Source organism: Littorina saxatilis, linkage group LG16, assembly GCF_037325665.1.
Source record: "Littorina saxatilis isolate snail1 linkage group LG16, US_GU_Lsax_2.0, whole genome shotgun sequence".
NCBI lineage: Eukaryota > Metazoa > Mollusca > Gastropoda > Littorinimorpha > Littorinidae > Littorina > Littorina saxatilis.
In genome coordinates this window covers 12,821,426-12,843,925 of record NC_090260.1, presented here as the reverse complement: position 1 = coordinate 12,843,925, position 22,500 = coordinate 12,821,426, and the positions used below count along the sequence as shown (strand labels likewise).

The 22,500-nt window shown below is 43.9% G+C and overlaps 2 protein-coding genes across 2 annotated transcripts in view; one reads left to right on the top strand and one right to left on the bottom strand.

The window, feature by feature from the left end:
- Nucleotides 1-3,077: 3,077 nt before the first annotated feature.
- On the top strand, nt 3,078-12,097 carry LOC138950435 (uncharacterized). The gene is made up of 4 exons (XM_070322170.1): nt 3,078-3,204; nt 4,435-4,508; nt 6,033-6,338; nt 8,362-12,097. Exons 2-4 carry the CDS (start codon nt 4,439-4,441, stop codon nt 11,742-11,744), a joined length of 3,759 nt encoding a protein of 1,252 aa, XP_070178271.1. The 5' UTR covers nt 3,078-3,204; nt 4,435-4,438; the 3' UTR covers nt 11,745-12,097.
- A 148-nt stretch (nt 12,098-12,245) lies between these two features.
- Nucleotides 12,246-22,500, bottom strand: part of LOC138950436 (uncharacterized) — a 26,303-nt gene continuing 16,048 nt past the window's right edge. The window contains exons 10-14 of the mRNA XM_070322171.1: nt 22,397-22,500; nt 22,023-22,067; nt 18,782-18,919; nt 18,002-18,115; nt 12,246-15,429 (exon numbers count right to left, since the gene is read on the bottom strand). The exon at nt 22,397-22,500 is cut by the window's right edge and continues 31 nt beyond it. Of these exons, the coding sequence (XP_070178272.1) occupies nt 15,271-15,429; nt 18,002-18,115; nt 18,782-18,919; nt 22,023-22,067; nt 22,397-22,500 (560 nt within the window). The 3' untranslated portion in view covers nt 12,246-15,270. The remainder of the gene's footprint in view (nt 15,430-18,001; nt 18,116-18,781; nt 18,920-22,022; nt 22,068-22,396) is intronic.

The following is a 22,500-nucleotide window of genomic DNA, read 5'->3' as shown; positions in this document are numbered from 1 at the left end:
ATACAGAATGAAAATTGAAATACTGAAAGTGACACATAAGGGTGATCACACTTAACTGTCCTTTCACTTTTTCTTGTACATATATCCTTTTTTCGCTCTCTCTTTTTTTTGTAAATGGATAAAAAGAGAAATTGTCTGTCATTATGAAAGCAGTGTTTGGAATCGAATAACGTTGCCCAGAAAAATTCATACATCAATTAATATCATGCGATTGAAAACTTCCCTTCGCATGGATTATCATCTTGATTGTTTTGTAACCCTTCTGTCTTTCTTACAAAAAGTAAAATTAATGTTGAGTGTGTATTGATGCGCATCGCCAGCGTATGTTCATGTATCAAATGTTTGGTCACCATCAAAGTTGAACCCCAGTAATCTGACCAATCACATAATCTTTTACATTGTAAACCCATCTTGATGATTTTACAATATGTATTTGTCATTCTTGGCTCAATGGCCTAATGAAAATGGCTTAATATTCAGACAAACTCATCATTTGTGCAGTTACTTAATGTGGTTATTCTCTAACTTGATATACACTGCATTTAATTCATGTTGAAGCAGTATACACAGAAGCGACAACCCAAAATCACACTTATACCCGAAATAGGGGGACACAAAGAAATGAGGAAAACCGACTAACCTCATCATAAAATGCCATACGTCAAGGCGTACGTACACCTGTGGCCATGATTCCCTGAACATGGTGCAGATCTGTGTGCAGCAGTCCATGTCCACATAGAAAACCTCTGGAGGGTCAGCTTTTGCAGCAGCATAGCGTTTCACGATGCCATCCACCATTTTGTTTGAGACCCTTTCTCCCTTCTTTAGCCGTCAGGACGCTGATAAGGACTGTGCCGTGCTCGTTGCCAATGTTTGTGTACCATTCAGCCGTGCCCTTAGCAGCACCCTGCAGCGTCTTGACGATCTGCAAGAACAATTTCCTTCTTGTCTTTATTGTTGCTTAATGACCATAAGCAAATCATTATTCTGGATGACAATCTACTAATGCTGCGTCGCCCAAAACAAATAACGGTTTTGGGTGTGCCGAAAAAAAGAACAAGGCCGGAGTGCTATGTTAATTATGAGCAGTTCTTCCACACCCATTTAAAAAATATGACACTACCAGCATGTTCCCGCATTTTGAGCCAGAATTATTTGTTTTAGCAAATCGACGTTGCAGTTCTCTCTCTCTCTCTCTCTCTCTCTCTCTCTCTCTCTCTCTCTCTCTCTCTCTCTCTCTCTCTCTCTCTCTCTCTCTCTCTCACCGCTTCGGCCAACTCATAATCTACACTCAGCTCTTTTCACCCCAGCAGATTATGTGTATTCTTTGTTGTTTTCTTTATTTCTTCAATGTTAAAATGCTTGTAGATCGTTAGCCAAACGTGAGTTCGACTTTAATACCGCAGAATATCTCAATCGTTTTGCTGAAGAAAGTAGTCCCGGAGTCAACGATAAATATGCAGATGACCTCTATAAATTATTCAATTGTACTCTGAAATCAAAGACAATGACCAGTGACAGGTGAGATCGAGACTCCGTGATCAATCAATCAATCAATATGAGGCTTATATCGCGCGTATTCCGTGGGTACAGTTCTAAGCGCAGGGATTTTTTTTTATGCACATATTCAAGGCGCAGGGATTTATTTATGATGGTAACCATAGATTATCCAGAATAATCACCTCCTCAGCTAACAGAGACAAAGAGGCAGGTCATGGGATAAGCGTGTTTAGGTGGTATCAGCCATCTGTACTTATGGCAGAATGACCGAGAATTACGAGAATATCAAGCATGCATCCACCAACATCGGTCATACACATAAAAATCAATTTATGCAAAAACATGAGAGTACAGGGAACGTTAATCTCAGGAACGCAGAAGAACAAGAACAAGAAAAAGAAGGAGAAGAGGTTTTTTTGAAATAATAAAGCTCTTGTATTCTTAAGACCTCCGCAACTCCTCCCCCCCCCCTCCTACCCCCCACTCCATCTGCCGCCGACAATAAAGAAGAAAGAAGAAACCTAATGCGCGGGAATAACTTCATCATTATCAAATAAAAATAAAACAAGTCGCGTAAGGCGAAAATACAACATTTAGTCAAGTAGCTGTCGAACTCACAGAATGAAACTGAACGCAATGCAACGCAGCAAGACCGAATACTCGTAGCATCGTCAGTCCACCGCTCATGGCAAAGGCAGTGAAATTGACAAGAAGAGCGGGGTAGTACTTGCGCTGAGAAGGATAGCACGCTTTTCTGTACCTCTCTTCGTTTTAACTTTCTGAGCGTGTTTTTAATCCAAACATATCATATCTATATGTTTTTGGAATCAGGAACCGACAAGGAATAAGATGAAAGTGTCTTTAAATTGATTTCGATAATTTAATTTTGATCATAATTTTTATATATTTATTATTCAGAGCTTGTTTTTAATCCAAATATAACATATTTATATGTTTTTGGAATCAGAAAATGATGGAGAATAAGATGAACGTAAATTTGAATCGTTTATAATTTTCAGATTTTTAATGACCAAAGTCATTAATTAATTTTTAAGCCACCAAGCTGAAATGCAATACCGAAGTCCGGGCTTTGTCGAAGATTACTTGACCAAAATTTCAACCAATTTGGTTGAAAAATGAGAGCGTGACAGTGCCGCCTCAACTTTCACGAAAAGCCGGATATGACGTCATCAAAGACATTTATCAAAAAAACGAAAAAAACGTTCGGGGATATCAATCCCAGGAACTCTCATGTCAAATGTCATAAAGATCGGTCCAGTAGTTTGGTCTGAATCGCTCTACACACACACACACACACACACGCACAGACACACACAAACACACACACACACATACACGACACACACACACACACATACACCACGACCCTCGTCTCGATTCCCCCCTCTACGTTAAAACATTTAGTCAAAACTTGGGTTTTCTTTCTAATAACGCAGAATATATAACAGTAATTTTCTACACACGAGGAAGTAATAACATATATTTATTGACAATAAATGTCACGAAGTTAGGTTTGATAACGAGGCAAAAATGAAATAAAAATGGTGAAAAAGATCGTGCTTTTGGTATCAGCTGCATTGTGACTGGACCGGTCGTGCTCAACCTGGTCTTGGGGACTTGACAGACTTACTGCGTATAACCAGCTCCTGCATAGTTGTGCGTGACACTTCACGCTATCAGTTGGTGAGTGTGTCTGCCGTGATTCTATGTCCGTTGTGTGTGTGTGTGTGTGTGTGTGTGTGTGGTGTGTGTGTGTGTGTGTGTGTGTGGTGTGTGTGTGTGTGTGTGTGTGGTGTGTGTGTGTGTGTGTGTGTGTGTGTGTTGGTTGATTGGTGTGTTAGTTTGTTGGTTATTACTCGTTATTGTCTCTTAAGCTGATATTACTATCCTAAACCGGTGTGTATGTGCATACGTGCCTGTGTTTTTGTGAGTGTAAGTGTGTGTGTGTGTGTGCGTACGTGCGTATGTGTTTGTGTGTGTTAGTGTGAGTGTGTGTGTGTTTTGTTTTGTTTTGTCCCCCACCCCCTCGCGTTTCATACGAAGAAGAATGTGTCACATGTTTTGCTCTTCCAATAAATGTGTCATCTATAAAACAATGTGTCTCACGTTTCGCTCTTCCAATAAATGTGCAATGTCTAAAACAATTATCTACACAAAAATCATCTCGCTCTTCCGGTAAATTTGACATGCATAAATCAATCATCTACAAAACAATCTTTGCGCTCTTCTAGTAAATGTGCTATAGATATATGTAAGACAATCATCGATACAACAGTTGTTTTCGCTCTTCCTGTAACAGTTATGTGCCATGCGCAGAACAATCTTTTTTTTTTAACAAACTTGTTTCGCCATTCCAGTAAATGTGCCATGTATAAAACAACCATCTACATCACAATCTTCACCCTGTCCACCCCAGGGGCTCACATCCACGTCGGACATCGGACATACACGGATATTTTTTTTCCAAATGTCCCATAGATTTTTCATGCATGAGGACATATGTCCTATTGTTTTAGTCACAAAGTGGTCATTGCCCGATTATGCTTTCATTTGATCCGTACATTGTCAGTACTTTCCAATTTACAGTAGTTTGATTTGCTATTTTATCGATGTTTTGCAAAGCGATGTGTCTCTCCAAGCAGACGAAACTTGGGAAGACTTTATGTGCTTTTTATAGAGAAGAGCTTCCAAGGGTCGCCACTCTGAATGCTCCTTCGCAGTTTTTTCTTCCGAAAAAGCAACATGCCGCCGAAAAAAATGTCCTATTGACTTATTTTTGTTTAGGACAAATATCCTATTTTTATTGACATTTGTCCTATGCCACCTGTTACGGATGTGAGCCCCTGCATTCCAGTAATTGTGCCATGTTTAAAACAACCATCTACAAGACAATCTTCTCCCTGTCCATTCCAGGCGGATGCAGGGCGGAATCATGTTTTGGCTGACAGCTCTGCTGTGTGCCATCCTCCTCGCGCAGTCTGCTCAAGGTATTACTTTCAGCATTATCCTTCCTTCCTTCTGATGTTGTGTTTTTTTTCCCGTGAAAATACACGATCATGCAGTCGTCGGCAACATGATCACGTAGCTGCAGACAATGAAGAGCAACATCCTTAAAAGTAGGCATCAACCTTAAAAATAAAAATATGCTGATTTCAAACTCATTTTTTTTCTGTTAATTAAGAACACACACAGACACACGCTGACAGTGGATGCTTACAATAGCAATTTGTTGCAAAGAAATACGATTAGTGGGTTGAATGAGTCGTTTGTTCTGCTCTTGCTGCTTTCATCTAATTGCGTTCAATTTTCTTTCATAAATGTACGTGGAAGTGTTAGCAAATGTGTTGGAGGTAGTCGTCGTTTTCGTCATCTGTTTGCAGATAAGATAAGATAAAATAAGATAAGATAAGATAAAATAAGATAAGATAAGATAAGATAAGCCGTTAATGTACATTTGTGACCCTCCACCACGGAATGAGTCGCATGTCACCTTTGCATGATTTTCATATTTTTACATTGTCATAAAGAGTTTTTTATGCTCTATCCAGTGGTGAAAACCGTTTTAGAAAAGAGCGAAAACTGTTCGAGTTATAAGCCTGTGACTAAGGTGACCCTCACACTGTTACCAGAAACCCACCGGACTTATATCAAGCCATAGACCAAATAGCCTGGACCGCCAACTCGTCACGTGACCCTTCGAGGTTACGACGCTCGACTTTCAGGGGCGCTTAGCGTCCGGTTTGAAAGGCCAGCGATTCGAAGACAGTGAAAAGAAAGCACGCTCCAGTTATTTGTGACAATGGGAGGTGACAATGAACTGGATTTTCCAAAACTCCAAACTAAACTTAACAAAACTCATCGAAAAACATGTTCCATATGCAATTTAGCTGAGTTTATTTTAGCATTTTCAGAACTTACCTCGGCAACTTCGTCCATGTTTACAATCGACACCGGATGTGACATCCCCCAGATTTCTGAAAGGCCATGTAAGCGTAGGTTCCTAAATGCGAGAGGCCGCTACCTCGTAATAGAGAGAAAGAGCGGAGAGAGAGCTTGTTGGCGGTCCAGGATAAATGGTCTATGATCAAGCCTATAGCGCAGAACCGCGCGAGGTGACATGCGACTCATCTCGTGGTGGAGGGTCACATTTTCCTTTTGCTCAAACATTGACATTTTTTCTCCTAGCACCTGAGAGAATAACAAGCATCGGAATGAACAAGTGATTTTCATCCTCAAAAATCGGACGTCATTATAATCGTTTGTTCATTCCAATTCTTGTTATTCTCTCAGGTGCCAGGAGATTGGTTCCGTACAACTCTCGCTTACTCCATTACGCATATAGTATGCATTTTGAGCGCTTACTTCCCTTTGGTCATGTGATCTCTAAATAGCGCTCTGCCTCATTTGTTGAAGATTTTCTTTTAGAGAATGGAGAAAAGCGCGCTTTCCTGTGTAGGTCAATCACCAAGGACGTTAGACGTGACAGAGAGTTGCTATGTGTATGTCTGCAGGCACTGCATGTGGTTCCCAAGCAACCAACTCCGGCATCTCTGACGATGACTTGACCCCAGTTGACCCGGCCCACCGTGCTTGCTGCGGACCCCAGCCCTACGACAACACGACTCAGTTCTGCTGTGGAGGCAAAGTGGAAGCCAAGGGGCGCAAGAAAGGCTGTTGTGGAGACAACATCTACAACCCAAAGAAACATTTCTGCTGCGGAGTTACACTGAAAGCAGCGAAGGGCTACGAAGGTTGTTGCGGCAATCAAACCTACAACCCGGGTTCACACATCTGCTGTGAAGGCCAAATCAAACGAGGTACAATACATGTAGCTCATTATTTAAAACGCGCTCATGTTAAAGTTGATCTTAGTAGTGTATAATTATATGAACGTTATGCTTTTTACATTCAGTCAAGTTTTGACTACATGTTTTAACATAGACGGGGAATCGAGACGAGGGTCGTGGTGTATGTGTGTATGTGCGTGCGTGCGTGTGTGTGTGTGTGTGTGTGTGTGTGTGTGTGTGTGTGTGTGTGTGTGTGTGTGTGTGTGTGTGTGTGTAAAGCGATTCAGAGAAAACTACTGGACCGATCTTCATGAAATTTCACACGAGAATTCCTGGGTATGATTTCCCGGACATTTTGTTCATTTTTTCGATAAATGTCTTTGATGACGTCATATCCGGCTTTTTGTGAAAGTTGAGGCCGCACTGTCAAGCCCTCATTTTTCAATCAAATTGATTGAAATTTTGGTCAAGCAATCTTCGACGAAGGCCGGACTTTGGTATTGCATTTCAGCGTGGAAACCTAAAAATTAATTAATGAGTTTGGTCATTATAAATCTAAAAATTGTAATTAAAAAAAATTCTAAAACGGTCCAGAATAAATTTCATCCTATTCTTCATCATTGTCTGATTACAAAAACATATAAATATGTCATATTTGGATTGAAAACCAGCTCTGAAAATTAAATATATGAAAATTATGATTAAAATTACATTTCCGGAATCGATTTAAAAACAATTTCATCTTATTCCTTGTCGGTTCCTGATTCCAAAAGCATATAGATATGATATATTTGAATTATAAACAAGCTCAGAAAGTTAAAAAGAACAGAGATACAGAAAAGCGTGCTATCCTCCTCAGCGCAACCACTACCCCACTATTCTGGCTAGTCAATTTCCCTGTCTTTGCCACGAGCGGTGGACTGACGATGCTACGAGTATACGGTCTTGCTGAAAAACTGCCGTGTGTTTAGTTTCATTCTGTGAGTTCGACAGCTTGACTAAATGTTGTATTTTCGCATTACGCGACTTGTTGGTCGTTGTCTTCGTGTAATGCGGTGTGGTGCCAAAAGAACAAGAAGGGCAAAGCCCATACGACTCACATGCTTGACCTTGAACTAAACCTAGCAATGACATCATACACTAAGAACTGCTTTACACATTTTTCCTACCAAAATACATGTGACCTTGACCCAAGGTCAAGGTCATCCAAGGTCATGCAACACAAAGCTGTTAATTCAAGACATAGGAAGTACAATGGTGCTTATTGGCTCTTTCTACCATGAGATATGGTCACTTTTAGTGGTTCACTACCTTATTTTGGTCACATTTCATAAGGGTCAAAGTGACCTTGACCTTGATCATATGTGACCAAATGTGTCTCATGATGAAAGCATAACATGTGCCCCACATAATTTTTAAGTTTGAAACAGTTATCTTCCATAGTTCAGGGTCAAGGTCACTTCAAAATATGTATACAATCCAACTTTGAAGAGCTCCTGTGACCTTGACCTTGAAGCAAGGTAAACCAAACTGGTATCAAAAGATGGGGCTTACTTTGCCCTATATATCATATATAGGTGAGGTATTCAATCTCAAAAACTTCAGAGAAAATGTGAAAAATGTGAAAAATAGCTGTTTTTTAGGCAACATTTATGGCCCCTGCGACCTTGACCTTGAAGCAAGGTCAAGATGCTATGTATGTTTTTTGGGGCCTTGTCATCATACACCATCTTGCCAAATTTGGTACTGATAGACTGAATAGTGTCCAAGAAATATCCAACGTTAAAGTTTTCCGGACGGACGTCCGGACGTCCGGACGGACGGACGGACGACTCGGGTGAGTACATAGACTCACTTTTGCTTCGCATGTGAGTCAAAAAAGTCCATGTTAATATACAATGACAAAAGACAACAGTTTTTTTAAATCTTATCTTATCTCATTGTATCGTATCGTATCGTACCTTACCTTACATTACCTTACCTTACCTTACTTTATCTTGCCATACCTTATCTTATCTTATCTTATTTTAAATATATTATCTTATGTTTTCAGGCGGAACTCAGTATTATGGTTGCTGTGGAGTTGAAGTCTTTGATTCTTTCTCACACATTTGTTGCAACGGGACGGTCCAGCCGAAGGGAAACAATGCCAGATGCTGTGGAGACGAAAAGTACGACTCGGTAACACACACGTGTTGTGACGGCAGGGTCAAGCCTGGCGGAAGGTACTACAGGTGCTGCGGAACGGAGGTCTTCCACAACTGGGCAAGTGTGTGCTGCAATGGCACGCTTCACGAGAGGGGAACCCACAACGGCTGTTGCGGGAATAAACCCTACAATTCCAACACACACGCCTGCTGCGGGAATAAACCCTACAACTCCGACACACACGTCTGCTGCGGAGGCGCCATCAAGTCTGGCGTTGGTTCCGACACTAGTTGCTGTGGAACTGAGAGCTACAATGACTTGACGCACATCTGTTGCAATGGCGTACTTGGCAAAAAGGCAAGCAACAACAGTGTACAACAGATATGTTGCAACGGTTTTCTCCGGGAAGCGGGAATCTACGACAGATGTTGCGGAAATGACACCTACAACCAATACACACACACCTGCTGCAAGGGAAAGGTCCAACCAGGCGGGTCAAACCATGCTTGTTGCGGATCTCGGGTCTACGATCACCGAACACAACAATGCTGCCAAAATAAAGTTTACAACACTGCGACGCACACTTGCTGCAGAGGAGAGCTGCACGCGAAGAGGGCGAGTCATAAGTGTTGTGGAACCGAGACGTACAATGATATAACACATCTCTGCTGCTATGGCGTACTTCGCGAAAGGGGAATAAACGACTCTTGTTGCGGAACCCAGGCCTACAACAAGGCGACACAAACCTGCTGTAGAAACAACATCCAGCCACGCGGCGCTTACCTGTCCTGCTGCGGAACTCAGTCGTATGACCGCAACACGCAGCTATGTTGCGGAGGCACAGTCCAACGACTGTCATTCTACCTGGCCTGCTGTGGGGGGCAGACCTACACCATCTTGACACACACCTGCTGTGCCGGAGTGATCCAAAAAGGCGCGTCACAGCACTGCTGCGGAACTCAAGCCTATCTTTCCTACTACGCACACCAGTGCTGCTACAACACGCTGCAAGCGAGAGGGACCAACTCCGCGTGTTGTGGACTCAAACCCTACAACTACCAGACTCACAGGTGTTGCAACGGGCAAGTCATGCCTGGCGGACCGTATCCGTATTATCGTTGCTGTGGCAACACGTCCTATGACTACAGGACACAACTTTGCTGTGCAGGCACGCCTCGAGAGAAAGGAACGCATGGCTCTTGCTGTGGGAATCAGACCTACAACTCCGACACACACACCTGTTGCAGCGGAACGATCCAACCAGGCGGAACCTTTCATAGCTGCTGCGGAACGGAGACCTACCATGAGCAGACACAGAGTTGTTGCGGATACCAAGTCTACAACAGCACCACACACACCTGCTGCAAGGGCAAGCTCCAAGCGGGGGGAACGAACCATGGCTGCTGCAGAACTGAAGTCTACGATTCCAGGTCACACCTTTGTTGCCACGACACGCTTGGAGAAAGGGGACCAAACACTGAATGTTGCGGAACTCAGGCCTACAATATAACGACGCATACCTGTTGTGGAGGCCAAGTCAAGTCCGGGGGGAGACATCACGGCTGCTGCGGGGCTGCAGTCTACGATACCAGGACCCAACTTTGCTGTGGAGGTGCGCCGCGCGACAAGGGAACTCACGACGATTGCTGTGGAATCCAAACCTACAACTCCACGACGCACACCTGTTGCTACGGTCAAATCCTGCCCGGTGGCACGTACCACAGGTGTTGTGGCATTGGGACCTACAACATCGCCACGCATATCTGTTGCTACGGTAACATCGTGCCAGGCAGTCCCTACCACAAGTGTTGCGGAATCAAGCCGTACCGCCCCAAGTCACAAATATGCTGCCAGGGCACCCCCCATCACAAAGAAAACCGCCGCACAAGTTGTTGTGGAAACCAGCTCTCGCAAGGCGGCTGCTGCTTCAACCAGCTCTACAGCTCAGTAACGCACTTTTGCTGCGGAGGCAAACTCACGGCATCAACAGGTGACAGGAGCCAGCGCTGCTGTGGGATGCAGATCTACAACGACACGACACACATGTGCTGTCGCTCCGAGACACACGGAAGGGGAACGAGCAATAGCTGCTGCGGAACCACGCCGTACAACACAACGACACACCTATGTTGTGACTACACCCCGCACGAAAGGGGAAGCAACGATAGCTGCTGCATGGATCAGCCCTTCTCCAGACAGAACCACACGTGTTGTGGAGGTAAAGTCTACCCAGGCGCGACGGCACACACGTCTTGCTGTGCAGGTAAAGTTCAGCCAGGCGGGACGGGACACGGGTGTTGTGGAGCCACGGCCTACAGCTACGAGACACAGACCTGTTGTGAAGGACGGGTGTATCCAGGTGGGAGGTATCATCGATGCTGCAGAAACCAGGTGTTCAACTCCACAACACACACCTGTTGTTGGGGCTCTGGTCAGGTCATTCCAGGTGGGACGAGACGTTACTGCTGTGGCAACCAAATCTACGACAGGACCGTGCACACCTGTTGTCAAGACACCCCCGTGCCTGGGGGGTTGTATTACTACCGTTGCTGTGGAAACAGCACCTATGATTACAGAACCCAGTTCTGCTGCGGTGGTAACCAAGTCTTCACCAGGAGGTACCAAGGTTGTTGTGGGTCTGAGCTCTTCAGTCCCCGGACACACACCTGCTGTGACGGGCAGTTGAAACCAGGCGGGTCGTATTATAGGTGTTGCGGATCTGAGGTGTACCACTACCACAACTACAGCTGCTGTCAATCTGTTAGACGCAGGGGAGGCAGAAAGAACCCAGACCCTCAAGTCTACAACTATAGGACTCACAGCTGCTGTGCGGGGGTAGAGGTTCGCCCAGGTGGAACGTTCCACGCCTGTTGTGGAAATGGGACGTACAACTACAAGACACACACCTGTTGCGACTCGGGTCACACCCTTCCATCTCCGGGTGGGAGCCGCTACAACTGCTGTGGGAACCAGACCTACTACTACTACAACAGCACTTGTTGTCAAGGCAACGTTCTTCCTGGGTATTCCAATAACCATCGCTGCTGTGGAACCAGGACCTATGACTACAAAACGCAAAGCTGTTGCGGAACCCAAGTCTACGACCCGACGACAAAGAGCTGTTGTGGAGATGAGCTCTACAGTCGTGCCACACACACCTGTTGCCAGGGAGCTGTTCAACCAGGCGGAACGAGCCATGCCTGCTGTGGCAGTCAGGCGTACGATGACCTGACAAGTCGTTGTTGCAACGGTCAGGTCCTAACCGGTACCGGTAGCTGCCCAGCGTAGCCTGCCATCGGACAGCCACACTACCAGGTCTTAGCTGTTCTCCGGTGGACATTCGAGCAAAAGGACAGAGCCGACGTAAGGCCATGGCGATGAACTACAAGCAAAATATAGCAACTTTGATAGATATATAGGGAATTCTACAAAACCTTGCTAAACTATGTTGTAATTCTTAAATCTATTTATTCTTTAGCCAAAATGGTAAAGCTTATTCATAAATTGAACTTGTAGCATCAAGTAAATAAAGTATGTGTCAGCAGTCTTACATGCGTCTTGTTTCATTTGACAGGTCTAATTTAAATCATGCCTCATAATCATGGTCAAAAGGGAAATCAGTAAAGTGGTTGGTAAAGACATTAATTTGTGTGTTTTTTTCTTTACATTCAGTCAGTCATATGTTTATAGATAGACTGCGTTATGGGGTACATGTGTGTGTGTGTGTGTGTGTGTGCCTGCCTGTATGCGTGCTTGTGTCTGTGTGCATGTGCTCGCAAGCACGCTCAAAAATGCATTACAACACTCTTCGCCTTTTGTGTCAATTGTGTGGTCCCTCGCTTACATTCAAACATGAACAAACAAATGTTCAACAAATCAAATCTGTATTAAAAATCAATACTTGACATCACAGTGTGTGTTCGTAAGTTGTAAAATCTGAGGAGAAAAATGTACACATTCAAAGGGAAGAGAAAATACCGCAAAACACCAATAAAATGGATCAATGTTCAGCTGTAGCTTGCACATAACGCAAGTGACATTTGAGATTCTCTATCACTCTAGCGTGTTAGCAGGAAATGAATTTAGTGTTACACTCTTGAGTTGGTAGCACATTTCTTCAAATGTCATTGAGGTCTTTAAGTATTTCAAATGTTCTAAAGTTTTCAATTACCGTATTTGACGGATTACAAGACGCACCGTTTTATAAGCCGCACCCCCGACTTTTGACAAAAACATTGGGACGAGCCACGTATAGGCCGCGTCACTATATTAGCCGCCGTCGAAAAAAATATAATCAGATCGTGTCAATCAATCAAAACAACCAGGCAAACGAAAGTACGGTATTTGGCGAAATCGGCTCCGAGAAAAAACAAGTGAAACAAAGAAGAAAAGTGAAAAGGTTTGAAGAAAAATATCACACACACACACACAATTTGTAACCAACACACACATGTAGTCCCGCCCGGAATAAGCTTTTTTGGGATGATTTACGACTTTTGCGCACATTTCGAGCAGATGAAAACACAACATGGCGGCTCTCGCTCCTCCAACTATCGCGAGACACAAAAAAACGGAATCTCGCACACGCGAGATCCTGATACATCCGGTGTTTCTCTGTACGCTATCTTGTCACAACGACTTGTAGACAAACGAAGATTCGCGAAAGAAAGAGAAAAGCGCCGAGTCTTGAGTAGAGAGCTAATAAAGTACCAGTAATCGCTAATCGAGCGAAATGAAAATCCGCGGCGACTTCCATTAGGTGAATGCTATTCAAGTTTAGGTAACATTTTAGCCGCATCTTTTTATAAGCCGCAATGCGATTTTTTTGTGTTAAAAGTCGCGGCTTGTAGTCCGTCAAATACGGTAACAAATTAGGAAGGTAACTCGATCGTTTCCCAACAAAACAAAAACTTGATTTGCATTTTTTTCTTTCATATTTTCTTTCATTAGTGGTTCCTTGACATAGAATTCAGAAAACTCCTGTGTGATGGTTCTTGGAGCAAATTCCTTAATTTATGTGAGATCGTCTTCTTCTTCTTCTTCTTCTGTGTTCGTGGGCTGAAACTCCCACGTACACTCGTGTTTTTGCATGAGTGGAATTTTACGTGTATGACCGTTTTTACCCCGCCATTTAGGCAGCCATACGCCGCTTTCGGAGAAAGCATGCTGGGTATTTTCGTGTCCAACCGACCTCTGACATGGATTACAGGATCTTTTCCGTGCGCACTTGGTCTTGTGCTTGCGTGTACACACGGGGGGTGTTCGGACACCGATGAGAGTCTGCACACAAAGTTGACTCTGAGAAATAAATCTCTCGCCGAACGTGGGGACGAACTCACGCTGACAGCGGCCAACTGGATACAAATCCAGCGCGCTACCGACTGAGCTACAACCCCGCCCGGTTTGTCTTCACCGAAAACAGCTGCATCTGAATTCAAATTCACTCAAAGTCAAGACTAAAATTGTTTATTGTCCTTATAAAAATTTTTACAAATTGCTATGCAGTGTCCGGTGGTTACAGACATAAAATACATCACATTAACTCAAAATTAAGAATTGCACTAAAAAACAAACAACAACTGACATCTCAAATTGCTAAGCACTCATGGCAATCACACACACACACACATGGCACACACACACACACACACACACACAAACGGCACACACACAAACACACACACACACTCTCTCTCTCTCTCTTTCTTAGTTAAACTTAAAACCAATGACATATCCTCAGATTAAAGTGCATAAAAAAAACACCAGCATGACAGAAAAGTTCATGAATAAATAACACATGTGGACGTATCAAGATGTACTGACCGAGAGCATACACCTTCCTTCCAACTCAGACTGATGCTCATATTATGTGACCCTCCACCACAAAATGAGTCTCATGTCACCTCGCGCGGTTCTGCGCTAGGCTGAATAAAAGTCCGGGGAGTGTCTGGTAACAGTGTGAGGGTCACCTTAGTCATAGGCTTATAACTCAAACAGTTTTCGCTCTTTTCTAAAACGGGTTTCACCACTGGATAGAGCATAAAAAACACTTGAGATGAATGTTAGTTAGCTAGTTAGCTGTTGCTTTTCGGGTCCAGCGGACCATAATAGGCCAAATCAGGACCCCTTGAGATGAATGTAAAAATATGAAAATCATGCAAAGGTGGCATGCGACTCATTCCGTGGTGGAGGGTCACATATCAGAAACCAGTTTGTGACAAATTCAAAGTTTGAGTTCCTTCCTTCCTTCTCTTTTCATTCATGTTGATGAGTTTTGTTGTTGTTTTAGTTATTGTTGTTGTCATATTGAAATCTTCATCCAAAACAGCTGCCTCTGAGAGCAAGAAGCCAGTTTGTGACAAATTCAAAGTTGGAATTCCTTTATTCCCTCCTTCCCTTTCCATTCATGTATGTGTTGTTATTGAGGTCTAAATCCTCTAACAGCTAGAAACCAGTTCGCGACAAATTCCTTTCATCTTTCTTTCCTTTTGATCTAAATTTGATTTTTGCTGTTGTTGTTGTTGTTGTTGTTAAAATCTTCATTCAAAACAGCTGCCTCTGATAGCAAGAAGCCAGTTTGTGACAAATTCAAAGTTGGAATTCCATCATTACTTCCTTCCTTCCCTTTTCATCAATGTTGATGTTGTTGTTGCATGTTGTTGTTGTTGTTGTTGAAATCTTCATTCCAAACAGCTGCCTCTGATAGCAAGAAGCCAGTTTGTGACAAATTCAAAGTCGGAATTCCTGCATTCCTTCCTCCCTTCCCATTTCATCAATGCTGTCGTTGTTGTTGTGATTGTTGTTATTAAAGTCTTCATCCAAAACAGCTGCCTCTAACAGCCAGAAGCCAGTTTGTCACAAACTCATAGTCAGGGTTTTCCGGCAGACGGAACAATCGGTTGGCCAGCTGATGGCGAAGTGTGTCGTACTCTGACGTCGCCTTGCTCAGAAGGCTCTCCCTTGACAGCTCGCCCTACAAGAAATAAAATGAATTAATACTGCGAAAAGAAAAAGGATTTATCAAATAACCAAAGGGAAGTAAGCGCTCGGATGAGACGAAAAACCGAGGTCCCTTCGTGTACACTACATTGGGGTGTGCACGTTAAAGATCCCACGATTGACAAAAGGGTCTTTCCTGGCAAAATTGTATAGGCATAGATAAAAATGTCCACCAAAATACCCGTGTGACTTGGAATAATAGGCCGTGAAAAGTAGGATATGCGCCGAAATGGCTGCGATCTGCTGGCCGATGTGAATGCGTGATGTATTGTGTAAAAAATTCCATCTCACACGGCATAAATAAATCCCTGCGCCTTGAATATGTGCGCGATATAAATTGCATAAAATTAAAATAAAATAGAACTGTACCCACGGAATACGCGCGATATAAGCTTCATATTGATTGATTGATTGATTGATTGATACGTCGCCATGTAAATAGCGCTCTGCCTCATTTCTTTAAGAATGTCTTTTTTAAAAAGGATATCGTTAAATCTACTTTTTGTCCTGCCAGAATAAATGCTGAAATGAGAATCAGAACTTAAGGAATCAATTTAGCTCTCACTTGTCATCTATATTTTAAGCGCTTATGTCCCTTTGTTTCTCCGAACAAGAAATTTACATTTGTTAGAGTTGGGGGAGTTGAGTTTTCATCTCTCAGCTTCTAATAATTATTTGTCATTTATGTATACTGTTTCTTCACTCTCAGCATGTATCAGTGGAAGAGTATTCTTGTATAATGTAACTGATTGAGGGGCCCAAAATCAAGGTAACTGTGATCGTGAAAGCTAAAATTTCCCTTCCCGTGATCGTGATGATACCACCCCCCCCCCCCCCCCCCCCTTTGGGGCCCTCTAACTGATTGCCCGAAGCACAACAATAATCATCTTTGAACGCAAAGCCATTCAAACAGGATGAGATTTTAGAGCTAATTCTTCTTCTTCTGCGTTCGTGGGCTGAAACTCCCACGTACACTCGTGTTTTTTGCACGAGTGGAATATTACGTGTATGACCGTTTTTTACCCCGCCGTTTAGGCAGCCATACGCCGTTTTCGGAGGAAGCATGCTGGGTATTTTCGTGTTCTATAACCCACCGAACTCTGACATGGATTACAGGATCTTTTTCGTGCGCACTTGGTCTTGTGCTTGCGTGTACACACGGGGGTGTTTGGACACCGAGGAGAGTCTGCACACAAAGTTGACTCTGAGAAATAAATCTCTCACCGAACATGGAGACGAACTCACGCTGACAGCGGCCAACTGGATACAAATCCAGCGCGCTACCGACTGGGCTACATCCCCGCCCCAGAGCTAATTTTTTAGCACTACAAATACTGCTATGGGTAAGCAAAGGTTCCCAAGAGTATACAAGGAGACAGCAGCCAGACCCCATCACAAACACAACTCTACAATTCACAGGTGTCAGCGACGTAGAAGATACCTCCAGCTATAAAAAGCTGGCCCTCCTCGCCAGCAGACAACTGTAGAGTCTGCTGTGAAGGGTGACGCAGTATTCTCCCTGTCACTAATATATTTATCAAACTTTCAATCTGTAATCCTATCTTGTATTCTTGAGTCTTATTTTGAAACTTCAGCAGTCACTTTTTTTCTTCTTTTTTCTATACAGTGACACCTCCCTTTTAAGACCTCCAAAACTCTGACCGGCACGGTTGGCCTAGTGGTAAGGCGTCCGCCCCGTGATCGGGAGGTCGTGGGTTCGAACCCCGGCCGGGTCATACCTAAGACTTTAAAATTGGCAATCTAGTGGCGTCTGGCATTATGGGGTTAGTGCTAGGACTGGTTGGTCCGGTGTCAGAATAATGTGACTGGGTGAGACATGAAACCTGTGCTGCGACTTCTGTCTTGTGTGTGGCGCACGTTAAATGTCAAAGCAGCACCGCCCTGATATGGCCCTTCGTGGTCGGCTGGGCGTTAAGCAAACAAACAAGCAAACAAACAAACAAACAAACAAAACTCCAAAACTCTGAGAAAATCAGGTCTTAAAAAGGGGTACAGACCTGGGAACCCCTGTTTTCCACTTGGAGTATTCTCAAACAAACTTGCTTTATTTTCAGAAAAATGAGCGTACGTACTCCACACAGCATTTGAACATCCATGATTCAAACATGCTTCACTGACACGCGTCCGTCGCACCGTTCATTAAGTTAACCAAAACATTTAAAACACATGCTTCTTTCAATGTTTACTAACAAAAACTGTAATCATGTGTCAAAACACTGGATCGGCTTCGGGATGCGCTCGTGAAGAAAAGTAGTCTGGGAATTTTTCTCGTCATATTTTTTTTTCCACAGACCGTACTGATCGTATTCTAGACAATCATGCTTACAAAATACGGCAAAATCGTAGGGGTTTCCAGGTCTGGGGGTAGTATTAAAATGGAGGTAAATTTACAGAGGTTATGAACAGAAACTCTGGAAAAGCAAGGTTTTAATAAGGAGGGAGCCTTAAATCGGGGGGGGGGAGGGGGGGTGAGAGGGGGTCTTAAAAGGGGGGTTCCACTGTAATAGGCGCAGGAATCCACTTGCCTCCAGCTTCTTGGTGCGGACATCCATGATGAAATCCCTGACAGGGCCCGTCACTCTCACAAGGGGTGCTTCGCCCGCCAGCATGTGACGTATACAGGCCATCTTGTGGAAAATCTGCACACAGAGTTGATCATCAGGCAATCAGACTTAACTTAACTATTCCGGGATCCTGGAGGTTGGATGTGGGGGGAAGAAGTTGATACTGTGTGTGTGTGTGTGTGTGTGTGTGTGTGTGTGTGCAGGTGTGTGTTTGTGAGTGTGTGTGTGCACGTGTGTGTGGGTGTGTGTGTGCGTGCATGCATGCGTGCATGCGTGCGTGTGTAAGTGTAAGTGTGTTAATTTTCTCATTCTTTTTTAAATTTATCTATTTTGACATGTTTATTTCTTTCAAAGCTATGTTTTCTACTGCATGTTTTCACAAGGTGGACGTGCACATTTTTTTTAAATGGGGTTTTCTTTTATTTTTATAACTTCTATGATGGGCATTTTAATGCTGCATGTTTTGCCTTTTTGTGAATTGTGACCGACAATGAGCGCTTCTGGGGTGATAACGCGAGACAACTCCTGTGATCTTCACGCGAGGTTCCGCCTGTTACCATTGTCTTTTGACCGCATAAAATGCCCGACTTACACACGAACTGTTACCAAAGCGACATGCTATTTGGGACCAATGCACGTTTTTTTCCTTTCTCGTGTGATCTTGCCGCGAGGTTCCGCCTGTTACCAACCGAAAGAAAGAAGGGGCATAACCTCACCAGAACCGCCCATTGAGTAACAGACCTGATAAAAGAGCTTTCTCTCGCGTCCAGTGTCTTTGAGTTTGTGACTGTGTATCATGGTGAAGTTGTTCTTGATCAGGCCCAGGTACTGCTGGATGCCCAGCTCCGTCACAAACTTCTCCTTGTTGTCGTACAGTTGCTGTCACAAACACAACACACACAACATGCCATTACATGCAATAAACCACCTTGGAATACAGTGGAACCCCCCTTTTAAGACCCCCCAATTTAAGATTTACTCCTTTATAAGACCTTGTTTTTTCAGATTTTTTGTTCACAACCTCTGTATATTAACCTCCAATTTAAGACTCCCTCCTTTTTAAGACCTTGTTTTTTCAGACTTTCTGTTCATAACCTCTGTAGAATTACCCCCATTTTAAGACTCCCTCCTTTTTAAGACTTTGTTTTTTCAGACTTTCTGTTCATAACCTCTGTAGAATTACCCCCATTTTAAGACTCCCCCCTTTATAAGACCTTGTTTTTTCAGACTTTCTGTTCAAAACCTCTGTAAAATTACCCCCATTTTAAGACTCCCTCCTTTTTAAGACCCAATTTTGTCAGATTTGTGGAGGTCTTAAAAGGAGGTTCCACTGTATACCCCAGTCACAAGCTTCCTCTCCTTCTTGCTGTGCAGTTGCTGTCACAAACACAACACACACCAAACGCAATATAGAGCTTAAACAATGACCGCAGAGCACACGAGTGAATTACCAAGCGGCTGCAAATACCCACGAGGGTTTATTTTCCAGTAATCAACAAGTTGTCGTCATTGTTTAAGTTATTAACACAACGAACAACACGAGTCGAACATGCAGTCATGCAGACGACATTTTGTAGGCAATTTCATTTCAGCCTAATCACTCAGAGTGTCAAAAGCGCGTCATTCAAATAGTCCCCTCGATTCTGACACAAACTTTACTTGTGAGGGTAGTAAAAGTCGAACTCCCGTTTAGCTAACGATTTGATCTGAATTTCGATTTCAATGATTGGGATTTCACCGAATGAACTCCAGTGGAATCAAGGGACATTTTTGTGAGAGAGAGAGAGAGAGAAGAGAGAGAGGGAGAGAGAGAGAGAGAGAGAGAGAGAGAGAGAGAGAGAGAGAGAGAGAGAGAGAGAGAGAACGATCGAGACAGACAGTGATTCAAGGCGCACAACTCTAGTACACTGTCAGATACCGCGCTGAATCGCCGTTTTTGAGAGAGCGATCGAGACAGACAGTGATTCAAGGCGCACAACTCAAGTACACTGTCAGATACCGCGCTAAATCGCCGTTTTTGAGAGAGCGATCGAGACAGACAGTGATTCAAGGCGCACAACTCTACAGCAGTCCCTCTCATGAACGGACACCCTTGGGCCATAGCAAAACTGTCCGTACATTGCAGGTGTCCGGTCACGGGAGGGGTGACCACACCACCCCCTCCCCCATACACTCACACAGAGACACACAAACAACAGGATTGAGTCTATGCTAATCACTTCGTGTGGCTACTATAAACAATAAACTCCTAATACTTCTTTAAACGTTCTGTAAAAATGATTTGTATGAAAAGTGTTGAACAGAAGAGATAAAATAAATCCTCAAGGCAGTGAACACACTCACCATGCACTGACATACGAAAGCAGCCACACAAACACAGCACAGGTGAGCGTGTGCAGATGCTTTGCAAGAATAAGCTTGAAACCCAGTTTGAATAAATAGCAGCAGATAGAGCTGCATGTCATAATCATGTAATTTATTTTCATCTTGTCTGGCTTTATTGACTGCATGCCGATCATGTGGCATGGCAGTGACTTTTCACTCTTCAGTCGGAAATACACTGTACATAACACAGCTCCCACTCTCCCTCACTAATGCCTACCCCAAGCCGTGACGACTGATGCTTGGAAATTGTGTGGAAGAGTACACCTCTCTATTTCTCTCCAATGCTCTTCCTGCTGACATGCAGTGACACGGGACACCCCACAGAGTTTAGCCAGCTACCCCTCCACCCCACCCCCCCCCCCCCCGCCTCCCTCTCTCTCTCACTCCCTCCAGCCATGTACTGTTGGGCTGTGGCCAGAGAGGTCAGCTCCAACTGTTCACTCAAGAGCAAAACCAGTTGACTGTGTCGTAACTTTTGACACAGCAAGACAACTGAAGGGTTCACAGATTAGGCAACCGACTCACTGGTCAAGGCTGAGGGGAAACAAGAGTATCTTGTCAATGAAAGAGGTTACACACAGACACACGATGCTGAGAACTGTGGCCGGTTTTTCACTCTCTTTCGCTCAGGACCTTCATCGACTGTGGTTTCTGTTGTTTACGTCCAACAGACAAGAATAAAGAGCACAGTGCAGTTTAATGTTGGCATCTTCGCATGTACTCCACTCCTGACCAAAACTACCCCCCCTCCTGATGGGTACAGGTGCACTCAAGTTACCAGTGACTGTCGTCACGCCATTGCGGCTGTGATCTTTGCACAAAGAGCCGGACTGCTCTGTTATCGATTTTGTTGTGGTGAAAATTTGACGATGGTCTGTCCGTACATTGGAGGTATGACCTGCTGTTGGGACCGAAAATGAGTGTCCGTGTCCACGTTTTGCAGGTGTCCGTTTAAGGGGGGGCAAATATAGAAGGAAAACACTCCGTGCCGAGCAAATGTGTCCGTACATGTCAGGTGTCCGCTCACGCCGGGGGCCGTACATTGCAGGGACTGCTGTAGTACACTGTCAGATACCTCGCTGAATCGCCGGTTTTTTTGGTGCCGGTGCAGCAGCCGGGTCATCAAAAATGTCCCTTGATTCCACTGGAGTTAATTCGGTGAAATCCCAATCATTGAAATCGAAATTCAAATCAAAACTGTCGCTCGCAGCAGCCATTGTTGTTACAGTTTGAGTCAACGTTGTATTCTTCCGCAACAGGGTCCAATCGTCTGGGTTTCAAATGATGTCATGTTCTAAAAATAAATTCTAGTATTGATTATTTTTTAGCCCTCTTTATTCAAACTTCGAATAATCCACAAGTGATTTTTGGGTGTAAAGTAGTTCGTTCTAATTTTTCACTTGTCTAAAAATAATCAACTAGATTTAATCCACTCCTCAGTTGCATTACAGGAGTTGTATAAAAAGACTTAAACCATGTTTGAATATAACTCTGTCACAAGCTTCTCCTTCTTGCTGTGGCTATGTTTGGATGTGTCTTGGAGTAAGGTTTCACTGTACAAGAAAACCGTTTGGTCAAGATCGTCACAAATATTTACCTGCCACAGTGGACTAACATACTCGTGGTCGCCCTGGTACACCAGCTGAAAGCAGACAGCAAGGATACACATGAACGTCAAACATTGATAGAGGAGCTCCCCAATGCAGTCTCACAGAGCAAGTCACAATAATGATGTGCAAAGAGCAAACGTTGCACTGTGTGTGTGTGTGTGTGTGTGTGTGTGTGTGTGTGTGTGTGTGTGTGTGTGTGCGTGCGTGTGTGTGTGTCAGTGGTGTGTGTGTCTGTGTCTGTGTCTGTGTCTGTCTGTCTGTCTGTCTGTGTTTTCATGATCAGCTATTCTGTAATTTTCTGGAAATAGCTCTACGCACGCACGCACAATCTGCACTTCCCTCAATTGTTTAAGATGCTCGCCTCTAGAATGACGACGCTCCCTTTCAGCAACATCTCACACAGCAGTCTGGCTTCGTACGCTCCGTACTCCAACTGTTTCTCTGGCCCTCGGCTCTCAAAGCACT